The 18520-nt window shown below is 42.3% G+C and overlaps 1 protein-coding gene across 1 annotated transcript in view; it reads left to right on the plus strand.

The window, feature by feature from the left end:
* The window catches only part of LOC117821481 (dynein heavy chain 2, axonemal-like), a 116367-nt gene that overhangs the window by 91594 nt on the left and 6253 nt on the right, over positions 1-18520 (plus strand). Inside the window, exons 64-84 of the mRNA XM_034695791.1 lie at positions 848-1017; positions 1276-1392; positions 1527-1691; positions 3513-3635; positions 3911-4059; positions 4296-4362; positions 5109-5259; positions 5378-5526; positions 5670-5803; positions 6274-6418; positions 6521-6720; positions 9678-9804; positions 11453-11639; positions 11865-12013; positions 12154-12337; positions 12555-12745; positions 12861-13052; positions 13456-13640; positions 14819-15053; positions 15315-15463; positions 17400-17514. Of these exons, the coding sequence (XP_034551682.1) occupies positions 848-1017; positions 1276-1392; positions 1527-1691; positions 3513-3635; positions 3911-4059; positions 4296-4362; positions 5109-5259; positions 5378-5526; positions 5670-5803; positions 6274-6418; positions 6521-6720; positions 9678-9804; positions 11453-11639; positions 11865-12013; positions 12154-12337; positions 12555-12745; positions 12861-13052; positions 13456-13640; positions 14819-15053; positions 15315-15463; positions 17400-17514 (3284 nt within the window). The remainder of the gene's footprint in view (positions 1-847; positions 1018-1275; positions 1393-1526; positions 1692-3512; positions 3636-3910; positions 4060-4295; positions 4363-5108; positions 5260-5377; positions 5527-5669; positions 5804-6273; positions 6419-6520; positions 6721-9677; positions 9805-11452; positions 11640-11864; positions 12014-12153; positions 12338-12554; positions 12746-12860; positions 13053-13455; positions 13641-14818; positions 15054-15314; positions 15464-17399; positions 17515-18520) is intronic.

Raw genomic sequence — 18520 nt, forward strand, 5'->3', positions numbered from 1 at the left:
ACAGGAATACATGTATGAACACAATAACCATAACCATCCACCCAGCCTCACAGCAATGGTGCACCACATCCCACAAATATACACACCAGACACATATGCACACACTGGGCACATATAAAACACACCGAACACATATGAACACACTGGACACAAATATGCACACCGGACACATATATACACACTGGACACATATAAACACACCGGACACATTACAGTGGCATTCTGTTTAGCAGTGCTATGGCCGATGGGACGAAGCTTCTGCCAAACCGGGCTCGCCTACAGTAAGGGGATCTGTACCTGCGGGGCTGTGAGTGCTGGAGGAGTGAATGACCAGTTCTTTTGTTTTTGAAATGTTCAGCTGGAGGTGATTGTCCGTGCACCATGATGTGAAGTGGGAGATGGAATCCTGGTAACTTAGAACAGAGTTGTTGTCATTAAGGAGGGCAAGTATGGCAGTGTAATCAGAGTATTTGAAATATGTTGTGGTTGTTGAGGAGCTGATGCAGTCATTGGTGTAGAGGGTGTACAGGAAGGGACTCAGGACACAGCCTTGAGGGGCACCGGTGTTGGTGATGGTGGTTGAAGATGTGATTGTGCCTACTCTGACTGCTTGGGGTCTGTTGCTGAGGAAACTGTGTATCCAGTGGATGAGAAGTGTCTGTGTACAAAGCTTTAAAACAAGAAACAAATACTAAAGTGATTTATGAAGAACAGCAAAGGTCCACGACAAACACTCAACTCTTTGAGACAGTTGATTGTTTTCAAGTTACTATAAGAGTCAAAATATACGAGAGGAACTGTGCCAAAATAAATGTGCAACATCTGTGTTTTTCCTCTGTGATTTCAGGTGAATCCAGCTTCATCAAAACATTAGTGAACTTTGACAAGGATAATATATCAGACCGAGTGCTGAGGAAGATTGGCCGGTACTGCAGACAGGTAGATTTCCAGCCAGAGACCATCGGCAAAGTGTCACTGGCTGCCAAGTCCCTCTGTATGTGGGTCAGAGCCATGGAGGTAAATGGCTACCTGCAGACACACACACACACACACACACACACACACACACACACACACACACACACACACACACACACACACACACACACACACACACACCAGCATGAGTCTGTAATAACTGAAGTCATCTGCCAACAAAGAAAAAGTCCAGCGAGGGTTCAATCACAAAATGTAGTGACTCCATTATTATGACTGATTAAATATAAATGGCTGTGTGATGCAAAGTTGAATCCACAGACATGTGTGTTCCTCTAGGTGTATGGTCGTATCTTCAGGGTGGTGGAGCCCAAACGGGACCAACTAAACTCTGCCATGGCCCAACTGACTGAGAAACAGGCTGCTCTGGCTGAGGCCCAAAACAAACTACAAGAGGCAAGGAGCTCATAGATCATATCAGCCTGACATGCTCAGACTTGAGCTGAGGTCAGGGATGATAGTATCATGCAATTAACATTCAGTAAGATTACTGTTTCACTTTGATTTGATTCCTCTCTGTGTGTGAACAGGTCGGAGAAAAGCTAGAGCAGCTGAAAAAGCAGCACAGTGAGAAGCTGAAAATGAAGGAGAGTTTGAGGAAAAAGTCTGAGGAGATGGAGGTGAAACTGGATCAAGCAGACAAACTGGTGACGGGACTCGCTGGAGAAAGAGTCCGTTGGGAAGAAAGAGTTGCTGTAGGCCTCACACACACACACACACACACACACACACACACACACACACACACACACTGACACTGACACTGACACTGACACAGACACAGACACAGACACAGACACAGACACAGACACAGACACAGACACAGACACAGACAGACAGACAGACAGACAGACAGACAGACAGACAGACAGACAGACAGAAATGCACGCATGCATCATCATCACACAAGTTCAGAACAGAAATGAGGTGCTGGTTTGGCTTAGTGGTTAGGTTGCACACCCTATGTGCTGAGGCTGTGGTCCTCAAGTGGTCAGCCTGGGTCCAACTTCAACCTGGAGCCCCTTCCCTGCACGTCACTCCCTCTCTCTCCCTGTTTCCTGCTACATCCTCTGTCCTATCCTTTCTGAATACAAGTGAAAAAGCCCAAAAATAGAGCTTGAATTGTTTTTTAAGTTTAAAATTGTCTTTGAAAGTCCCAGTTTTCAGAGCTTGTTATCAGCAATCTGGAAACACAAGGCGTTTTTCGACCGCAGGAACTTTACCCCGGAACTGGGGACTTTACCTCTGAACTATGCGCGTTCCCGGTGGACCCAGGGTCTTAATTTAGTTCAGGGGTAGTTAATCTCCCCCCTAAAAAGACCCTGCTAGGGGGGTAGTACTTTTCAAAGGTCCCGTGACTTTTGGGGTGTTTTTATTCCGCCCGCCGTCCACAATAACATCACACACATCTGTGATTCTCTTGATTTCTCTTTCTTTCATTAGTTTTTATTTGTTCTATCTTTTTTGTATGTGTGTGTACTTTTCAAAAGAAGAAGCTGTGATTCTCTTGATTTAGCAGCTTGTAACAGTAGTCTTCTCTCAGCCCACCGTGAATGCGTCTCTCCTGGTGTTACGGTTTTAAAAGTGACCCTGTAAACTGGAGACCTTCAGCTGAACGTGTCAGTGTTTGTGGAGTTTACACAGCTGTTGAAACACAGAGGGAGTTCCTGGGAATGCAAACTAGTTTAGTTTTATTAAGATTTCAAAATATCCTCATCAGATATTTAATGATGGTCTAAAGACGTTTATGAGGGATGCATCCGGCTGAGAGTCTCCAGTTAACAGGGTCGCTGTTTAAACCAAAACACCGTCCGATCTCTGCCACGGCTTTTTGAGTTAAAATGGTCTGGTGGTGTAGTGCATTTACTTATTTTTTCTCCCGATTTGCACAATCTACCCGGGACTTCAGCCCGCAGTGGAAACACAGACAACAATGGGGGCACAGGAACCTTTTAGTTCCGGGGAAAGTAGTTCTGGGGGCTAAAAGACCCCGGAACTCTTGGTCCAAATGCACCTACTGACCATACAATCAATACACAGAACAAAAAAGGGTCCAGGGCTTTGAGCCTTTTGGCTATCAGCAACAGTGTTCCACCTGTCAGTCAAGTCAGTCATGTCCATATTTAAGTAAAACTTAAAATCTTAATTTCTCCTGAACTGCAGCGTTATAAAAATAAACTCACCCCCCGTACAGTGTCTGCCAATAGAGCAATCAGCTCTTCAGACCTAAACAGTTTTTTGAACCAGTCTGTAAACATGTTTATTTCTGCTGTAAAGCTCGTCTCTTTGAATGGGTGTTAATGTGGTTTCTGGTGTTTCTGCAGTCAGCCTCTAGTGGATGCTCCATGAAATGCAGTTTATAACACTTTTGTATGGGCTTCATATTTTGAGACCAGAGGTTGCAGCTTGGTGGAAACCCCTGACAAACTCCTGCACACATGTAATAATGTTAAGTGTGTGTGTGTGTGTTTGTGTGTGTGTGTGTGTGTGTGTGTGTGTGTGTGTGTGTGTTTCAGGGTCTGGAAGAAAACATGGGATACCTGGTTGGAGACTGCCTGCTAGCAGCATCTTTCCTTTCCTACATGGGACCCTTTCTTTCTACCTATAGAGATGAGTTGCTTGCCATCTGGATGAAGGAGGTGAGAAACATACACACACACACACACACACACACATATACACATATACACACACAGACACACACACACACAAAAACACACAAACACACACAAAGACACACAACAAAACCTTCATAAACACATGAAGCCTGGTTTGCCCATCAGTGAAAAGCTTGAAATCATGAAAAGAGCCATGTGAACTGTTCTCTATTAAGCCATAAGTAAAGTTTACATTTTTATACACTCCACTCTTTTTCTTCATTTCTTCTCTGAATGATTATTTTATCTCTCCTTAGGTGAAGAACCTTCAAATCCCATGCACACCTGGGTTTAGTTTTTCAACGTTTCTGTCCAAGCCTACAGCGGTAAGGGACTGGAACATTCAGGGCCTGCCCTCTGATGCTTTCTCTACAGAGAACGGAGTTATTGTCAACTGTGGAAACAGGTCAGTACACCATGAAAACAAATGTGTTTGATCGTTAACCAATTTGAGCTTTTCATTTTGTTTTAAAAGAAGAAAAAACATCAAAGATCTCCATATATATATATATATATATATATATATATATATATACACTTCATGATTTCTACACATAAACATTTGGACTGGGTTAACTTAACTCTACAAAACACATCTCATAAAGCAATGAAAGCTAACCATTCCTTTACTCTACTTTCAAGATGGCCATTGATGGTGGACCCTCAAGGCCAGGCTCTAAAGTGGATCAAGAATATGGAAATGAAGAGAGTAAGTCCAGAGTCTGTCAATCTGAATTAGTTTTCTTGCTCAGTTATTGAGGATCACTTTGAGCAGTCTTGAAAGGCACTCACAAACCTGTGAGACCTCGATGTAGAATTTATTAACTAACTGCCCCTAGAGAGTTTGATAGTTATTCTAATCTCTAAGCTATGGAAGTGCAAGGTCTGCATGGGAACCAGATCATGTTGAGTTCTCAGAGTAAATTCTGAAAGAAGATAATTACATGAATATGGTTATGCCTTCTACAACCAGATCTAAATGGTTTGGTTGCTTCATTGTAGATGTTCCTTATGTTACAAAAAAAAAAATCCTTACTTACTTTTGTGCATTGCCTTTACACTGCTTGGCAGTACCTGCACCCAAATTGTCTTGAAGCACTTTGTTACTCTTACTGATCTTGTTTCCTCTTGTCTAGATCTTTGCTTGTGTTGTTCTTGTTCTCGTATGTACGTCGCTTTGGATAAAAAGCATCTGCTAAATGACATTGTAACATTGTAACATTGTAACATTGTAACATTGTAACATCTCTCCTACAGAAGAGATTATGATCCAATCAAATTACATACAGATTAAATGCAGTTATGAACTTTCTCCTTCTTTTCTATTGTGTGTGTGTGTGTGTGTGTGTGTGTGTGTGTGTGTGTGTGTGTGTGTGTGTGTGTGTGTGTGTGTGTGTGTGTGTGTGTGTGTGTGTGTGTGTGTGTGTGTGTGTGTGTGTCCGTCCACATGTCCAGGGTCTGAAAGTGATAGACTTTCAAATGCCAGACTACCTGCAGATCCTGGAGAAAGCCATCCAGTTTGGGAGTCCAGTTTTGCTCCAGAATGTCCAAGAGGAGCTGGAACCCTCACTTAACCCAGTCTTGAACAAGTCCCTGACCCGGATAGGTCAGATCCAAACCCAGGAACACTGATCCATGCATACGATAGTTTTCGGGTGTTAAATCATAAGCGGGGCCTGTATCTGTTGTGTGAACTGTCATACTTGTGTGTGCACTTCTTCCAGGCGGCAGGCTGCTGTTGAAGCTGGGTGATAAGGAGGTGGAGTATAATCCAGACTTCCGTTTCTACATCACCACCAAGCTGTCCAACCCCCACTACGGACCAGAAATTTCTACTAAGGCGACCATAGTCAACTTCGCTGTGAAGGAACAGGTCTGCATCCACTGTGATGGGTTTTTGTGTTCTCTATAAGTTCCCTGTTTTGTAGTTCTGTTGCTGTCTCTTAATATGTGTGAACATGTAGTTTGAGAGCTTTTACACATACTGTCTGTTTGTGTTTGGGATTCATGTGACAGGGTCTTGAAGCCCAGCTGCTGGGAATTGTGGTGCGAAAGGAGCGTCCAGAACTAGAGGAACAGAAGGACTCTCTGGTGATCAGCATAGCCTCTGGCAAGAAGAGCCTGCAGGACCTAGAGGATGAGATCCTCAGGTTGTTATGCTGACTGTGATATTTGACATTATGTATATATTCTATTGACAGACAAGAACGTTTTTAAAAAAGACCCAAACTTTTACTAAACGTGGCTTTGGTAGAAGATGACACTGGTGACAGCAGGAACATGTTTTGAGGGGAAGATATAATTTACATTGAAAACCTGAAGCCCTGAAAGTCCCACTGAGTGTTGTGTTTTAAGGTAGTCCATTAATGTAAACTACATCTATTTTGAAAACAGGCTTTTCTGATGTCTTACAAAGAAGAGAGCTTCACTCTTAAACCCAAAATGAACTTAATAACTTGAAATGACATTTTGAAAGCATGCAGTTTAAACTTGAATGTGTTCTCTGGTGTTAGCTTTCCGTTGGTCTATCATGCTTTGTACGTAGTGTGGCAGAGTTTTTAGGATTTCCCGTCAGAGGTTTTGTTTAATGTGGTTTATCCTTCAATGTCTACTCTGCCAGGCTGCTGAATGAGGCAACTGGCTCACTGCTGGATGACCTGCAGCTGGTGAACACCCTGCAAGCATCCAAAGTCACATCCACTGAGGTTTCAGAGCAGCTGGAGAGCAGCGAGCAGACGGAAATAGAGATCGACTCTGCTAGAGAGGTCAGGTGTATGGATGATGAAAAAGATTGGGGAAGTGGGTCGTCTTAACTTTTCATTAGTATTGTTCATGTTCTTACAGCTCAAAGTGTTCTCTCCTAACAGGCCTATCGCCCATGTGCCCAGAGAGCCTCCATTCTCTTCTGCGTCCTAAATGACATGGGCCGCATTGACCCGATGTACCAGTTCTCGCTGGACGCCTACATTGAGCTGTTTAACCTCAGCATTAAAAAAAGCAAGCGCAACAAGAAGCTGGAGGAAAGGATTGCCAACCTGAATGAGTACCACACATATGCAGTGTACAGGTAAGCAGGGACTCATTAAGAGAGCCTCTCACTCCAAATTTATACAGGATGTGCCACGCTGCGTTCCGCCTGCACCGTGTTATGCCTGCACCATGTTACGCCTGCACAGTGTTACGCCTGCACAGTGTTACGCCTGCACAGTGTTACACCTGCGCCGTGTTACACCTGCGCCGTGTTACGCCTGCGCTGCATTACGCCTGCGCCGCGTTACGCCTGTGCCGCACACTATGCAGCTGATACATTCCTTTTCTAGTCAATGCTCATGTTCACACAGGGAGCAGAGATACCGATGAGTCTGTTTTCGACTGAGACCTTGCCCAGATTGCCTCAAGCTGAACAGAGAAGATCGACCTGGACAGGAAGTCAGGCATGAGGATCGAATGCAACATCCGCCAATTTCAAAATAAAACACCATATACGGACTCCTGACCGTTTAAAGATTGTATAGATCAGAAATACTCATTGATTATGGATGTAAGCTACAAACAGTGGCGGCTGGTGGAGTTTTCTCCAGGGGGGGCTATAACTCCAAAATAGTACATGTTTGCTTTCTTTTTGGTAAATGTCTGAGGTATCACACCAGTGTATTTACATACACGAAAACAGCAAAAGCAACATTGTAATGTCATGTACTGTTCTATTTTTTGTACATAAATTTTGCTCTTCTTTCCTTGAGAGAAGCAAATTTCTCAATGACTCTATGGTTAAAGTCAGCGATGCTTTTCACAAGTTTCTTCTCCATAGAGAGCATGGCCAATGCATTGAGACGATCCTGTGACATTGTGTTCCTGAGGAAGGTCTTGATTCTCTTCAGTGTTGAGAAGCACCTCTCAGATTCAGCAACATTCATTTGATTGTCTTGCTGCATCACCTGTAATAGATAAGTGACCATGGTGATGGTGTCTCGTGACTGTAGTATTCATGCTGCCACTGGTGCAGTAGGCTAAATAGCTTCAGTAGATCATTGATTAATAAGATTTGTGTTTACCATGTGTATAAGCTGTGTAAGCTAATCATTGTCTCAGTACTTATTGAAAGAGGTGTAGATATTATTCATGTATCACCAATTAATGTGTGTGTAGTAATGACATTACATGCTCGCCAGCAGAGGACACTGTTACACTGTGTATAATGCTTGTTAACAAATAATCTGTCAAATAATAGCATTACTATTCCTGCCAGTTTAACTTTTCTGAAAAGTGCTTTAAATCAGTAATACCTGTCTTTATCCATGCTGGGTCAGATCCTGATGTTTGGAAAAGGAGGCAGGGAAAGCAGAATAATGCATTAGCATCACTGCATGCAGTTAGCCAAGCCTTGTTGCTAAACCAGGTCCTGGTTTAAAAAGACCGGGTGTATTGTCTCCCTCTGTCTTTGGACTTCTGATTAATGTTGATGTTCGGCTGATCAGGTCCGCGCTCTTTCACGTGGAGCTTCTCCTGGTACGTTCTCCTCTCAAAAGGTGATGTTTTGAGTGACTTCACTGAGTTATTTACTTTCTCTCCCTCCATTTTGCGTCTCTGTCCGATCGTCTCCTACTCCCACGGCTCGAGCTGTCAATCAGCCGCGCTTGATGACAGACGGCTGTGACGTCGGCCCCATGACAGGAGGGTGGTGGTATGTAAATCAAGCTGCATTCAGCTCTGGGTGCAGGGAAGGTGCGCCCCGACATGACCCTATCTCTTGTATTGAAGAGGAGCTACTGCGCATGTACAACTTTTAACGAGAGTCTATGGCCAAAGATTTCTGCGCCCCGGAGGAAAACCGGAGAAAACCAGTCTATGGGGAAAACACGTCACCAATCAGACAACACAGATGAATGAAACAGCTTTACTAATAATTATTTAACCATACAATAATTATCTTACTCATCTAAAAATATATATACATACAGTTCAGAATATTATTTCATTATTTAATTTTTTTTTTTTTTTTTTAATGTCTTGTGGTGGGTGGTGGGGTGGCACCCAAGCGCCCCTATTGGCCAGCCGCCACTGGCTACAAACAGACACACATCAGTGATCCATGTCGACTAGAACAGGACTTTAAGATGATCACTGTGTCAGAAGGTAACAGGACTTTAAGATGATCACTGTGTCAGAAGGTAACAGGACTTTAAGATGATCACTGTGTCAGAAGGTAACAGGACTTTAAGATGATCACTGTGTCAGAAGATAACAGGACTTTAAGATGATCACTGTGTCAGAAGGTAACAGGACTTTAAGATGATCACTGTGTCAGAAGGTAACAGGACTTTAAGATGATCACTGTGTCAGAAGGTAACAGGACTTTAAGATGATCACTGTGTCAGAAGGTAACAGGACTTTAAGATGATCACTGTGTCAGAAGGTAACAGGACTTTAAGATGATCACTGTGTCAGAAGATAACAGAACTTTAAGATGATCACTGTGTCAGAAGGTAAGAGGGCAACAAAATATAGCAGAATTATTCATATTAAACCAAACCTGCAAAAACTAAACTTTATAGTTATGCAGCATACTCAGTGATGATAGAAACACAAAGTAACAGAATACTCTTCACATGATTCAACCACAAAAAGGCTCTGTGATCTGTTTTCTGTTTGTATGTTCTCTCTGCGATACGCTTCAAACACGCATCCTGCATAGCAGGGCACGGGGCGTCGGCCATAGCAAACCCATGGTACTGACGGAACACTGTGCAAACGCTCCCTGTATAAATTGGGGGTTACAAGATTTTTTCAGAGTCCATTTTTGATATTGGAAAATGAAGCTATAAAACTGTGCTGTGTCAAGTGGTTGATATCTCCCAAACATTGAGTGAAAATTTCAAAGTACTCTTCTCTTGTACTTCATTGAATCTGTTCCTCTGAGAATCAAAACTTTAAGATGTTCTGCAACTCAAAATAATAATAATTTATATTTTACTTCCCTCCTGTAGATTCGCTCCAGCTAACACAGTGTGTTATTGTCTGCAGGTACACATGCCGTGGTCTCTTTGAGGCGCACAAGTTGCTCTTCAGCTTCCAGATGTGTGCAAAAATCTTGGAGGTGTCCGGCAGACTCAACATGGACGAGTACAACTTCTTCCTTCGAGGAGGACTTGTAAGAAAACACAGAAGAAAATCCAATAATGTCTTTATTTTAAGATAGTTTAAGATTGATCACAATCAGTTCACCCAAAAGACATTCCACTCTGATGTCATGTTGTAGAACTGTGCTTTCTCTCAAAGAAAGCCCTTTATTCACATTCACAGAGGTTGATATCTCGTGTGTTTTTCTCCCAACATATTTCCTTGTTTTAAAGTGAGGTTGTATAAGAGTACCTCTTGTCATTAGAAAGTGAATTACCCACAGGGAATGATGGTAAGTTGGACCCCTTCATTGAAAAACCGGGAGGACAACCAGCATGGACGCCTGCCTACCGAGAGTTAATTTCACCACATATTTTACAAGTTCTCAGTCACTAGCATGTAGTTCCATCACTTTCATTCCTGTAATGATATGTGTGAAGAGTTTGGATTAGACAGAAAAAGGCTTTTATTTTGGCAGACGTGTTTGGAGATTATAGTGCTTCACTTTATTTCCTCTGGCAGAGTAAATCACAGACAAATGTATCTAACATGCCAGAGTTATCCATGAGTGAGGTTTGATTCACTGCACCACTACCAGAAATACAAATAAATGTAGTCTATAATGGCAGCAGGTTTTTCCACAATTCAAATAGTAGAAACTTGTGTGTCGATTTTTAAGCCGTTTGGCAGTTTTGTATCAACGGAACAAAATACTTAAAGGATCAAATTAACAGTTATTTAATTTTAAATACATTAAAAACAGAGTTTTAACATCTAAATGTTTGTCTTACATAGAGAATAGTAACACTCGGTTATAAGGCTATTCAAAATATATTTGCCCTTCATCATTTTTCCATTTTGAAGGTAAAATGGTTACTATGATGTAATTAACAATAATTATTTTCATTGTAATTATTATTATAATTATTTCTGGACTTTTTCTTATTAATAATAATAATAACGCATTTTATTTAAAGGCACCTGTCTTAGCACTCAAGGTCACCGTACAGGGCAGAGTTTTAAAAAAGAACAATATACAATGTATTCTTATCCTTAAAACTATTATTATTATAATTTGTATTATTGTTATTGTTATTGTTATTATTAAAATTAGTATTATTACTACTTCTAGTATTATTTATATCATTATTACTATTATAACTATTTTTATTATTATTATTATCATTACTAGTATTACTAATACTACTGTAATTTATATCATTATCACTATTGTTATTATTATATGTACCTATTTAGTAAGGCAGTATAGTATATCTGGCTGGAGGGTGGTGCAGTGGTTAGTGCTGTTGCCCAAATCAGCACCTAGGGTCTTGGTTCCCTGTGCTTTCTGACCGAAAAGTAAAGCTCTAATAATTGGTATTCGTGGAGCACATCTAAAATGTGCTGGATTACGTGGCACAGTTGACCCGGTCTCAGGTGGTCCATACCTTAGCTTTCTTAGAAAAGGGGCTGAGCTGACTGTCAGTCCCTGCAGGTAAAACCTTCACTGTTGACTGTTGACTTCATACAAGCCCACTTTGAAAAATGATAATAATGCAGTCCTCTTGATACACATGCTTCAAACCAACGATGGATTTCATTGATGGGTTGTTAGCCCTGTCATTGAGACCCTGATGGAAGGACAGTTTGGCTGCAATAACGGATGAATGGGTTTCTAGGTGCTGGATAAGAAGGAGCAGATGGACAATCCCTGTCCCAGTTGGCTGGCAGACTCCTGCTGGGACAACATCACAGAGCTGGATAGGCTGCCGAATTTCCATGGCATCATGACTTCCTTTGAGCATTACCCCAGAAACTGGAATCTGTGGTTCACCAGTGACGAGCCAGAGAACGCCACGCTACCAGGTGTGCATGTGTCACGGAGGTTTTTATTTTGCTTTGGTAGAAGATTAGCAAGAAGAAGACAGGGTTGAGCTAATGGTGTATGAACAACGCAACTTGTCCATGTAGCCGTGCACTGAGAGGCATCAAGTATAAAAGTCTAACAGAGAACATGTAATGCATTAGATTGGGATTGTGTGTGTGTGAGTGCATCCTCTTTGTTTCACCCTCTTCTTTTTGTCCTTTCAGGTGATTGGGAGTCTAGATGTAATGAGCTCCAGAAAATGTTGGTAGTGCGGTCCTTGCGTCAGGACCGTGTCTCTTTGTGTATCACATCCTTTATTGTTCACAACATCGGCTACTCTTTCGTGGAGCCGCCTGTTCTGGACATGAAGGCTGTGAGTGTGATCTTTCTGTTCCTTGTGGTCCTTCGTCTGAATATTCATGTTGAAGCTTGAAATATAAATGAAAACAAAGCTTGAATACATCTAGAGACATGATGTGTTGGTTAACTCATTCATTTTCTCTGTCTCCTTAGGTTGTGGAGGAATCCACATGTACCACTCCTCTGATCTTTGTTCTGTCCCCTGGTGTGGACCCCACCGGCGCCCTGTTGCAGCTTGCTGAGGCCTCTGGCATGAGCAAGCATTTCCATGCCCTCTCTCTGGGGCAGGGGCAGGCCCAGATCGCCAGGAGCCTGATAAAGGAGGGCGTCAAGAATGGTACAAACCTGTCTTTGCTCTTACTGCCTCTCCTCTGCCTATAACTGCTGTCATTGCTTGAGCAGTACATTTTCTCCCTCTTCTAATTCCAACACATTGTACAATTACTTAAATATATTTTGCATCCTACAGTTCAGAAAATTCACAGAAACAAATAGACATGGCATGAAAAATCTAAACGAGTCAACGGAACTCAAACTCCTTTGTTCCTGCGCAGGTCACTGGGTGTTTCTGGCCAACTGCCACCTTTCTCTCTCATGGATGCCTGAGTTGGACAAGTTAGTGGAGCAGCTACAAGTGCAGAAGCCCCATGAAAACTTCAGACTCTGGCTCAGCTCCTCACCACACCCGGCCTTTCCCATCACCATTCTGCAAGCCGGCATCAAGATGACAACTGAACCACCAAAGGTGCAAATGGTCACGTGTCAGCTGCCATATAGGTGTACAGATGTATGACATACAAGCAAAAAACATTCATTTCTATGTGTATTAATGTCTCAACACCGCCCTCTTGTTTCATCAGGGTATAAAAGCCAACATGGAGCGTCTGTATCAGCTGGTGACCGAGGATCAGTTCAACCGCTGCTCAAGACCCGTCTTGTACAGGAAACTGCTCTTCTCCCTCTGCTTCTTCCACAGCATCCTGCTGGAAAGGAAGAGGTTTTTAAAGCTGGGCTGGAACATAGTCTACGGCTTCAACGATTCTGACTTTGAGGTCACAGCCTTGATGCTAAAGACATTCAATCATTGCTCAATGTTTTCATGTCAATAATCTTCTCTGAAACACAAATACAGGCCCTGTTGGAGTCAAGGCCCGATGGTTTAATGATAACATAATACTTAATCGATCCCAGGAGAAGTTCAGTTGTTGCAGCAACACAGACATATTAGCAAGAGTAGTCCAAGAATAACAGAGCAGACATAGAGAATACATTTAAATAAAATAGAAACATAAAGATTAGAATGAAAATGTAAAGGTATATACAAATGCTACACATGGTGTAAATAGTTGTAATTACAGGCGGTAAGCATCTGTTTGAACAGCTCCTGGTCTGACTTTCCCCTTCCTGTGTGTTTGCTGCAGAAAGTTTTAACTTCCTCTTGGTCTGTTTCTTCAGGTGAGCGAGAGTCTGCTGAGTCTGTACCTGGAAGAGTACGAGGAGGTTCCCTGGGATGCGCTCAAGTATCTCATTGCTGGAGTCAACTATGGAGGTCACGTCACAGACGATTGGGACAGACGTCTTCTATTAACCTACATCGACGGCTACTTTTGTGATGCTGCCATTACCCAGCCCTTCTTCAAGTGAGACACGATTACACACTCATACATCTAGATAAACGTCTTCCAATGTGAACAGTGTGCAGGAAATTCACTGGTTTGCTACAAAAACTCAAGTGTCAGTAAACAGAAGCTTGTATTGTTGCAAAGAGATTCAGAACCATTTGTACTGAAACACAAACAATCAGGTAACTGTGCTGAATTGAGGTCATAGAGGCCATTTCATTCTTTGTCTACTGAAAACAGCAACAGCTGAGTGCCAGCACCACCAAGTGGACACAGAGAGTACTCACCTTGAGAATGAAGATACACTAGAACACTATCAAGAACCCTTAGTCCCCCGTTTATCAGTTTTATTTATCTGAAGCAACCTGCTTCATTTCTAGCCAACAGCTCTGACATGTAAGAGAATATTTCATGTTAAAATAGTATTTTTAAATCCATCAGCTCAAACCAACAGACCGTTCAAAGGTGAGTTCAGTTTTAATGCACAGGGATGGGATGGTTGTTTTTAGCAGTGCTACATAAGTACAGTCCATTCACTCTATTCTTAAATAAATCAAGTCACAACACTCAGGTGTTAATTATCTATTGTTTTATTCTACTTAAGGTTCACTTTTATTGTCATTCAATCATATTAAAAACATGAAGGAACGAAACACATTACTCAGGTCCAGCAGCGTATGAAATAGATTACAAGCTAAAAATAAACCCTATAAATGAATAAATGAATAAATAAATAAATAAATAAATAAATAAATAAATATGTAACCTAAAAGCCTACAGTAAGTAAATATAAAACATAGTTTAAGAACCAGCGTGTTAAAGAAAGTGCAGTAGTATGTGCATGCAGTCACAGCAGTAAAGTGCAGAGAACAGACCTAAAGAGAGTTCACAAGTCTCTCAGCTTCTGGGAAGAAGCTACACCTTAGCCTTGTTCTGGCTTGGAGGCTGCTCAGCCTTCTGCCTGAGGGGAGGGGGGTGAACAGTCCGTGTGCTGGATGGGTGGGGTCCTCTATAATATGCAACACCCTGCCTCTGCACCTGCTAACATATATGTCATTCAGGGAAGGGAGGCTGCTGTTTGCAGTTTTTTTTTAAGTGGTTTCTATTTTGTAAATCTATTTTTATAATGTTTAGAAATGCCTCTGCACAGTGCATGTGACCGACTTTATATGCCTTCTTCCCTCTCTGTCTCTCAGGTTGTCCTCCTTAACCTCATATTACATCCCCCGTGATGGTCCTCAGTCCTTATACAAGGACTACATCTCCATGCTACCATCCACAGAGCACCCCGAGGTGTTTGGCCAGCACTCTAATGCTGACATTGCCAGCCAGATCGCAGAGTCCAGGACTCTGTTTGACACCCTGCTCTCCCTGCAGCCACAGGTCAGCAGCCCCACTGCTGCAGGAGCAAGACGCAGTCGGGAAGATGAGGTGAGGAAGGAAACACACACTGAAAGAGTTCCGCCTCCTGAGTCAGATCTTTGTTGGCCTCTCTTGACAACAGAGTTTGGATTTCCTTCCAACTTTAAAATTGTGCACACGATTTACCGTCAAGACTCCCAGCCTGAACTATTCATCTGTTATTTAACTAGTATCTGAATTATTCACTGTTAAGAACTTCAGTGCAGTGTTTGTAAGTCAACCTGTCTCAGGGACTCATCTGTTGTTCTGACATTTCATTGGTGTCACCAGGTGTTAGAGCTGCTGTCATACGTTCAGGAAAAGATCCCGGCATCCATAGACTACGAGCGCACCAGGCTGCTGTTCCAGGACGTCTCACCTGTTAATGTTGTCCTTCTGCAAGAGATCCAGAGATACAACGCACTGCTAGACACCATCACGTATGATCACTCTGTAACTCTGTGTGTGTGTGTGTGTGTGTGTGTGTGTGTGTGTGTGTGTGTGTGTGTGTGTGTGTGTGTGTGTGTGTGTGTGTGTGTATTTTCCAACAGTTGATATCTATAAATATAAATCCTCAGTTCTTTCAAATTGAAAGGCAGATTTTTACTCCTGAGTGATAGTTGATCAGCTTGTGTCACAGATAAGGTCCTCTGATAAGCTCCTTGAATCCCTCATTTTGACTGTCCTAATAGGAAGCATGCCTTTGTGTGATAGAGTGACTGGTGATGTGATGTTGTTTCCCACAGTGCAGTGAATGCATCACGATTCTTCAGAGTTCAGTTGCACTACGGTGGGGGTGGACTTTAAACGTGTTTGAGATGAATGGCAGAGTTAGCTCCGTGCTCTTGTTTTACCCACATCCCCAACGTTTATTATGTTAAGTGTATTAAGTTACTAGCTAAGGACGAGAAAACATAGTGTTAGATTAACAACCAGAGAGAGAAATTCTTAATGTCAAAATATATAACTACATTAGTTATGTCTTTTAGTCTTTGTTTTTTTTTTTGTGGTCAGGTGTATTTCTGGAAAACATTGATATGAGAGTTTACAGCTGTGGGGTGGCACTTATTAGCCTGGTGCTTGCTGAGGACAACTAAAGGTGCATTTGGTCCAAGAGTAGTTTTTCTAATGGCTGGCTGAGTTCACAGTGTCATATTTGGTACTTGTGTCTGTCAACATACCCTATATAAGCTACCTCACCACAACCCACTAACTCCAGCCCTGTCCAAATTGATACATTGACGTTCCAATGGAATTTTTTGAAATTCCTGGGTACATGCTCTTCAGCCGAAACTCGGGGGTTCAGTTACCCTTTAAGAAGGTAAGTCAATCTACAAATGAACTCTTGACAAGGCTCATGTTCATTAGAAACCATTCCAGGAGACCACTTCATGAAGCAGACTGAGAGAATACCAAGAGTGTGCAAAGCTGTCATGAAGGAAAAAGGGGGCTACTTTACAGAATCTAAAATATAAAACAGATTCTGCTTTGTTTAACACTTTTTGGCTCATTCAATTATTCCATATATGTTCTTTCATAGTTTGGATGTCTTCAGTATTAATCTACAGTGTTTACAATCATTACAATAAATACAAACCCTTGAATGAGAAGGTGTTTCCAAACTTTTGACTGGTAGTGTATTTCTGTTAAGAAAAACTACATGGTGATAATTATCACTGTATTGCGCGGCCCTAGTTTTAACAAACCATGCTTGTCCTGTCTACTGTACTGCTGTGCATACAGATGTCACTTGAAACCTTCATATGACGGAGGGGATTTAGTGATACATGTTTTAAATGCAGATGTAAACATGTTAGTTTTCTAGGATTGACAGCTCCACATGGACCATATTCACTCAGCAGCCAGTGGTAGAGCCAGTTGTCTCTCAATAGGACGTTTGACGGTTTGATCTCAGGTCCTGCAGTCTACATGCTTTAGTCCTTGGGCAAGACACTGAACCCCAAATGTCTCCTTGTGGCACAGCCAGTGGTGTGTGAATGATATTGGTTAACACTGATGGGAGCTCTACATAGCTGCCCCTGCCTTTAGTGTATGAATGTGGTGTGAACGGGTCACTCTATTAACCATTTGCTTACCATCAGGATAAAACATGTATGTACTGTTATTATACTGTTATGCTGTGTTCCAGATCCCAAATCATAGAAACAGTGTGTTAGTGTGTTCATTGAAAAAGGGTTCAGTAATTCATTCAGCCTGGCCCTCATGAGGTGTCAGATGTTCAAACACATAGAGTGAATCTGGTAGCAGTTCAGGACTCTAAACAAGCCGGTCTGATTCCAGGGAAGCGTTGTGAAACAGGATGACACTGTGATCCAGCAGAATGAAGAGACTGTCTCTGTCTCTTTTCTGTTGTAGCTCTTCCCTGGTGGAGCTGGAGAAGGGAATCAAAGGCTTGGTGGTGATGTCATCCAGCCTGGAGGAGACCTTTAACTGTATCTATGACGCCCGCGTACCACCGCTTTGGGAGAAGGTGATGGCACACACATGTTAACACACAAAGACCAGACCTGGGTAGTGTGTGTGTGTGTGTGTGTGTGTGTGTGTGTGTGTGTGTGTGTGTGTGTGTGTGTGTGTGTGTGTGTGTGTGTGTGTGTGTGTGTGTGTGTGTGTGTGTGTGTGTGTGTGCATTGGTGTGATGGAGCGGCACCATCACTGACTGCGGGCAGTGCATGCAGGGACACATATACATACACTGACAAACACTGAGGCACACACACACCAAACTTTCCCTCTCTGTCAGCGTCTCCATTCACCTGGTACATCACACTAATATTCCTCTGACCCTCCAAGTCGTGTAGAGAAGGGGTTCCCAAAGTGTGGGTCAGGACCCCCTGAGGGGTCATGAGACACCAATGTGGGGTCATGAGATGTCTTCCAGATTTTTTACTTGTTTTAAGTAATCTAAATGATCTTATTTTACCCATTATTTAAAAATATAGGCAGAAATAGTGGTTACATTTGAAATAAAACCCTACAAATAAGTACATTCCATGAGTTTTCTGCCTTTCTTTGTTTCCAGATGACTCCTCAAGTTTGGGTTAGCTAAGAGTTCATTAACAACAGGATCAGTAGCAGCAGCTTAATTCACAGCAGCACAGGAAACACAGCCACATATGCATGTAGGTAAACTCATTTTAAAGAATGAAGCCTCATTACATCACTTTGAGGTTACAGTGGGGGTCACGATTTTATGGCACCTATATTTTGGGGGTCGCGGGATGAGAAGTTTGGGAACCCCTGCAAGTAAACAGGGGTGCACATTTGAGAGCTCTACTGTTATCTAACATACATTTACACAATAGAGGGTCCACTCTCCTGTAAGGGTGCATTACAATGAGGAAACAGAGCGCATCATTTCCACACGGTAAATAGGCGGCTATGGCGAGCAAAAGGGGTCATGTGGTTCTGAAATGTAATCTTTTTGTGTTGTGGTCCTTTATTTCCTAAAAATGTGGTTTGGGTTTAAATAAGATGCT

The sequence above is a fragment of the Notolabrus celidotus genome, chromosome 11 (genome assembly GCF_009762535.1).
Source record: "Notolabrus celidotus isolate fNotCel1 chromosome 11, fNotCel1.pri, whole genome shotgun sequence".
NCBI lineage: Eukaryota > Metazoa > Chordata > Actinopteri > Labriformes > Labridae > Notolabrus > Notolabrus celidotus.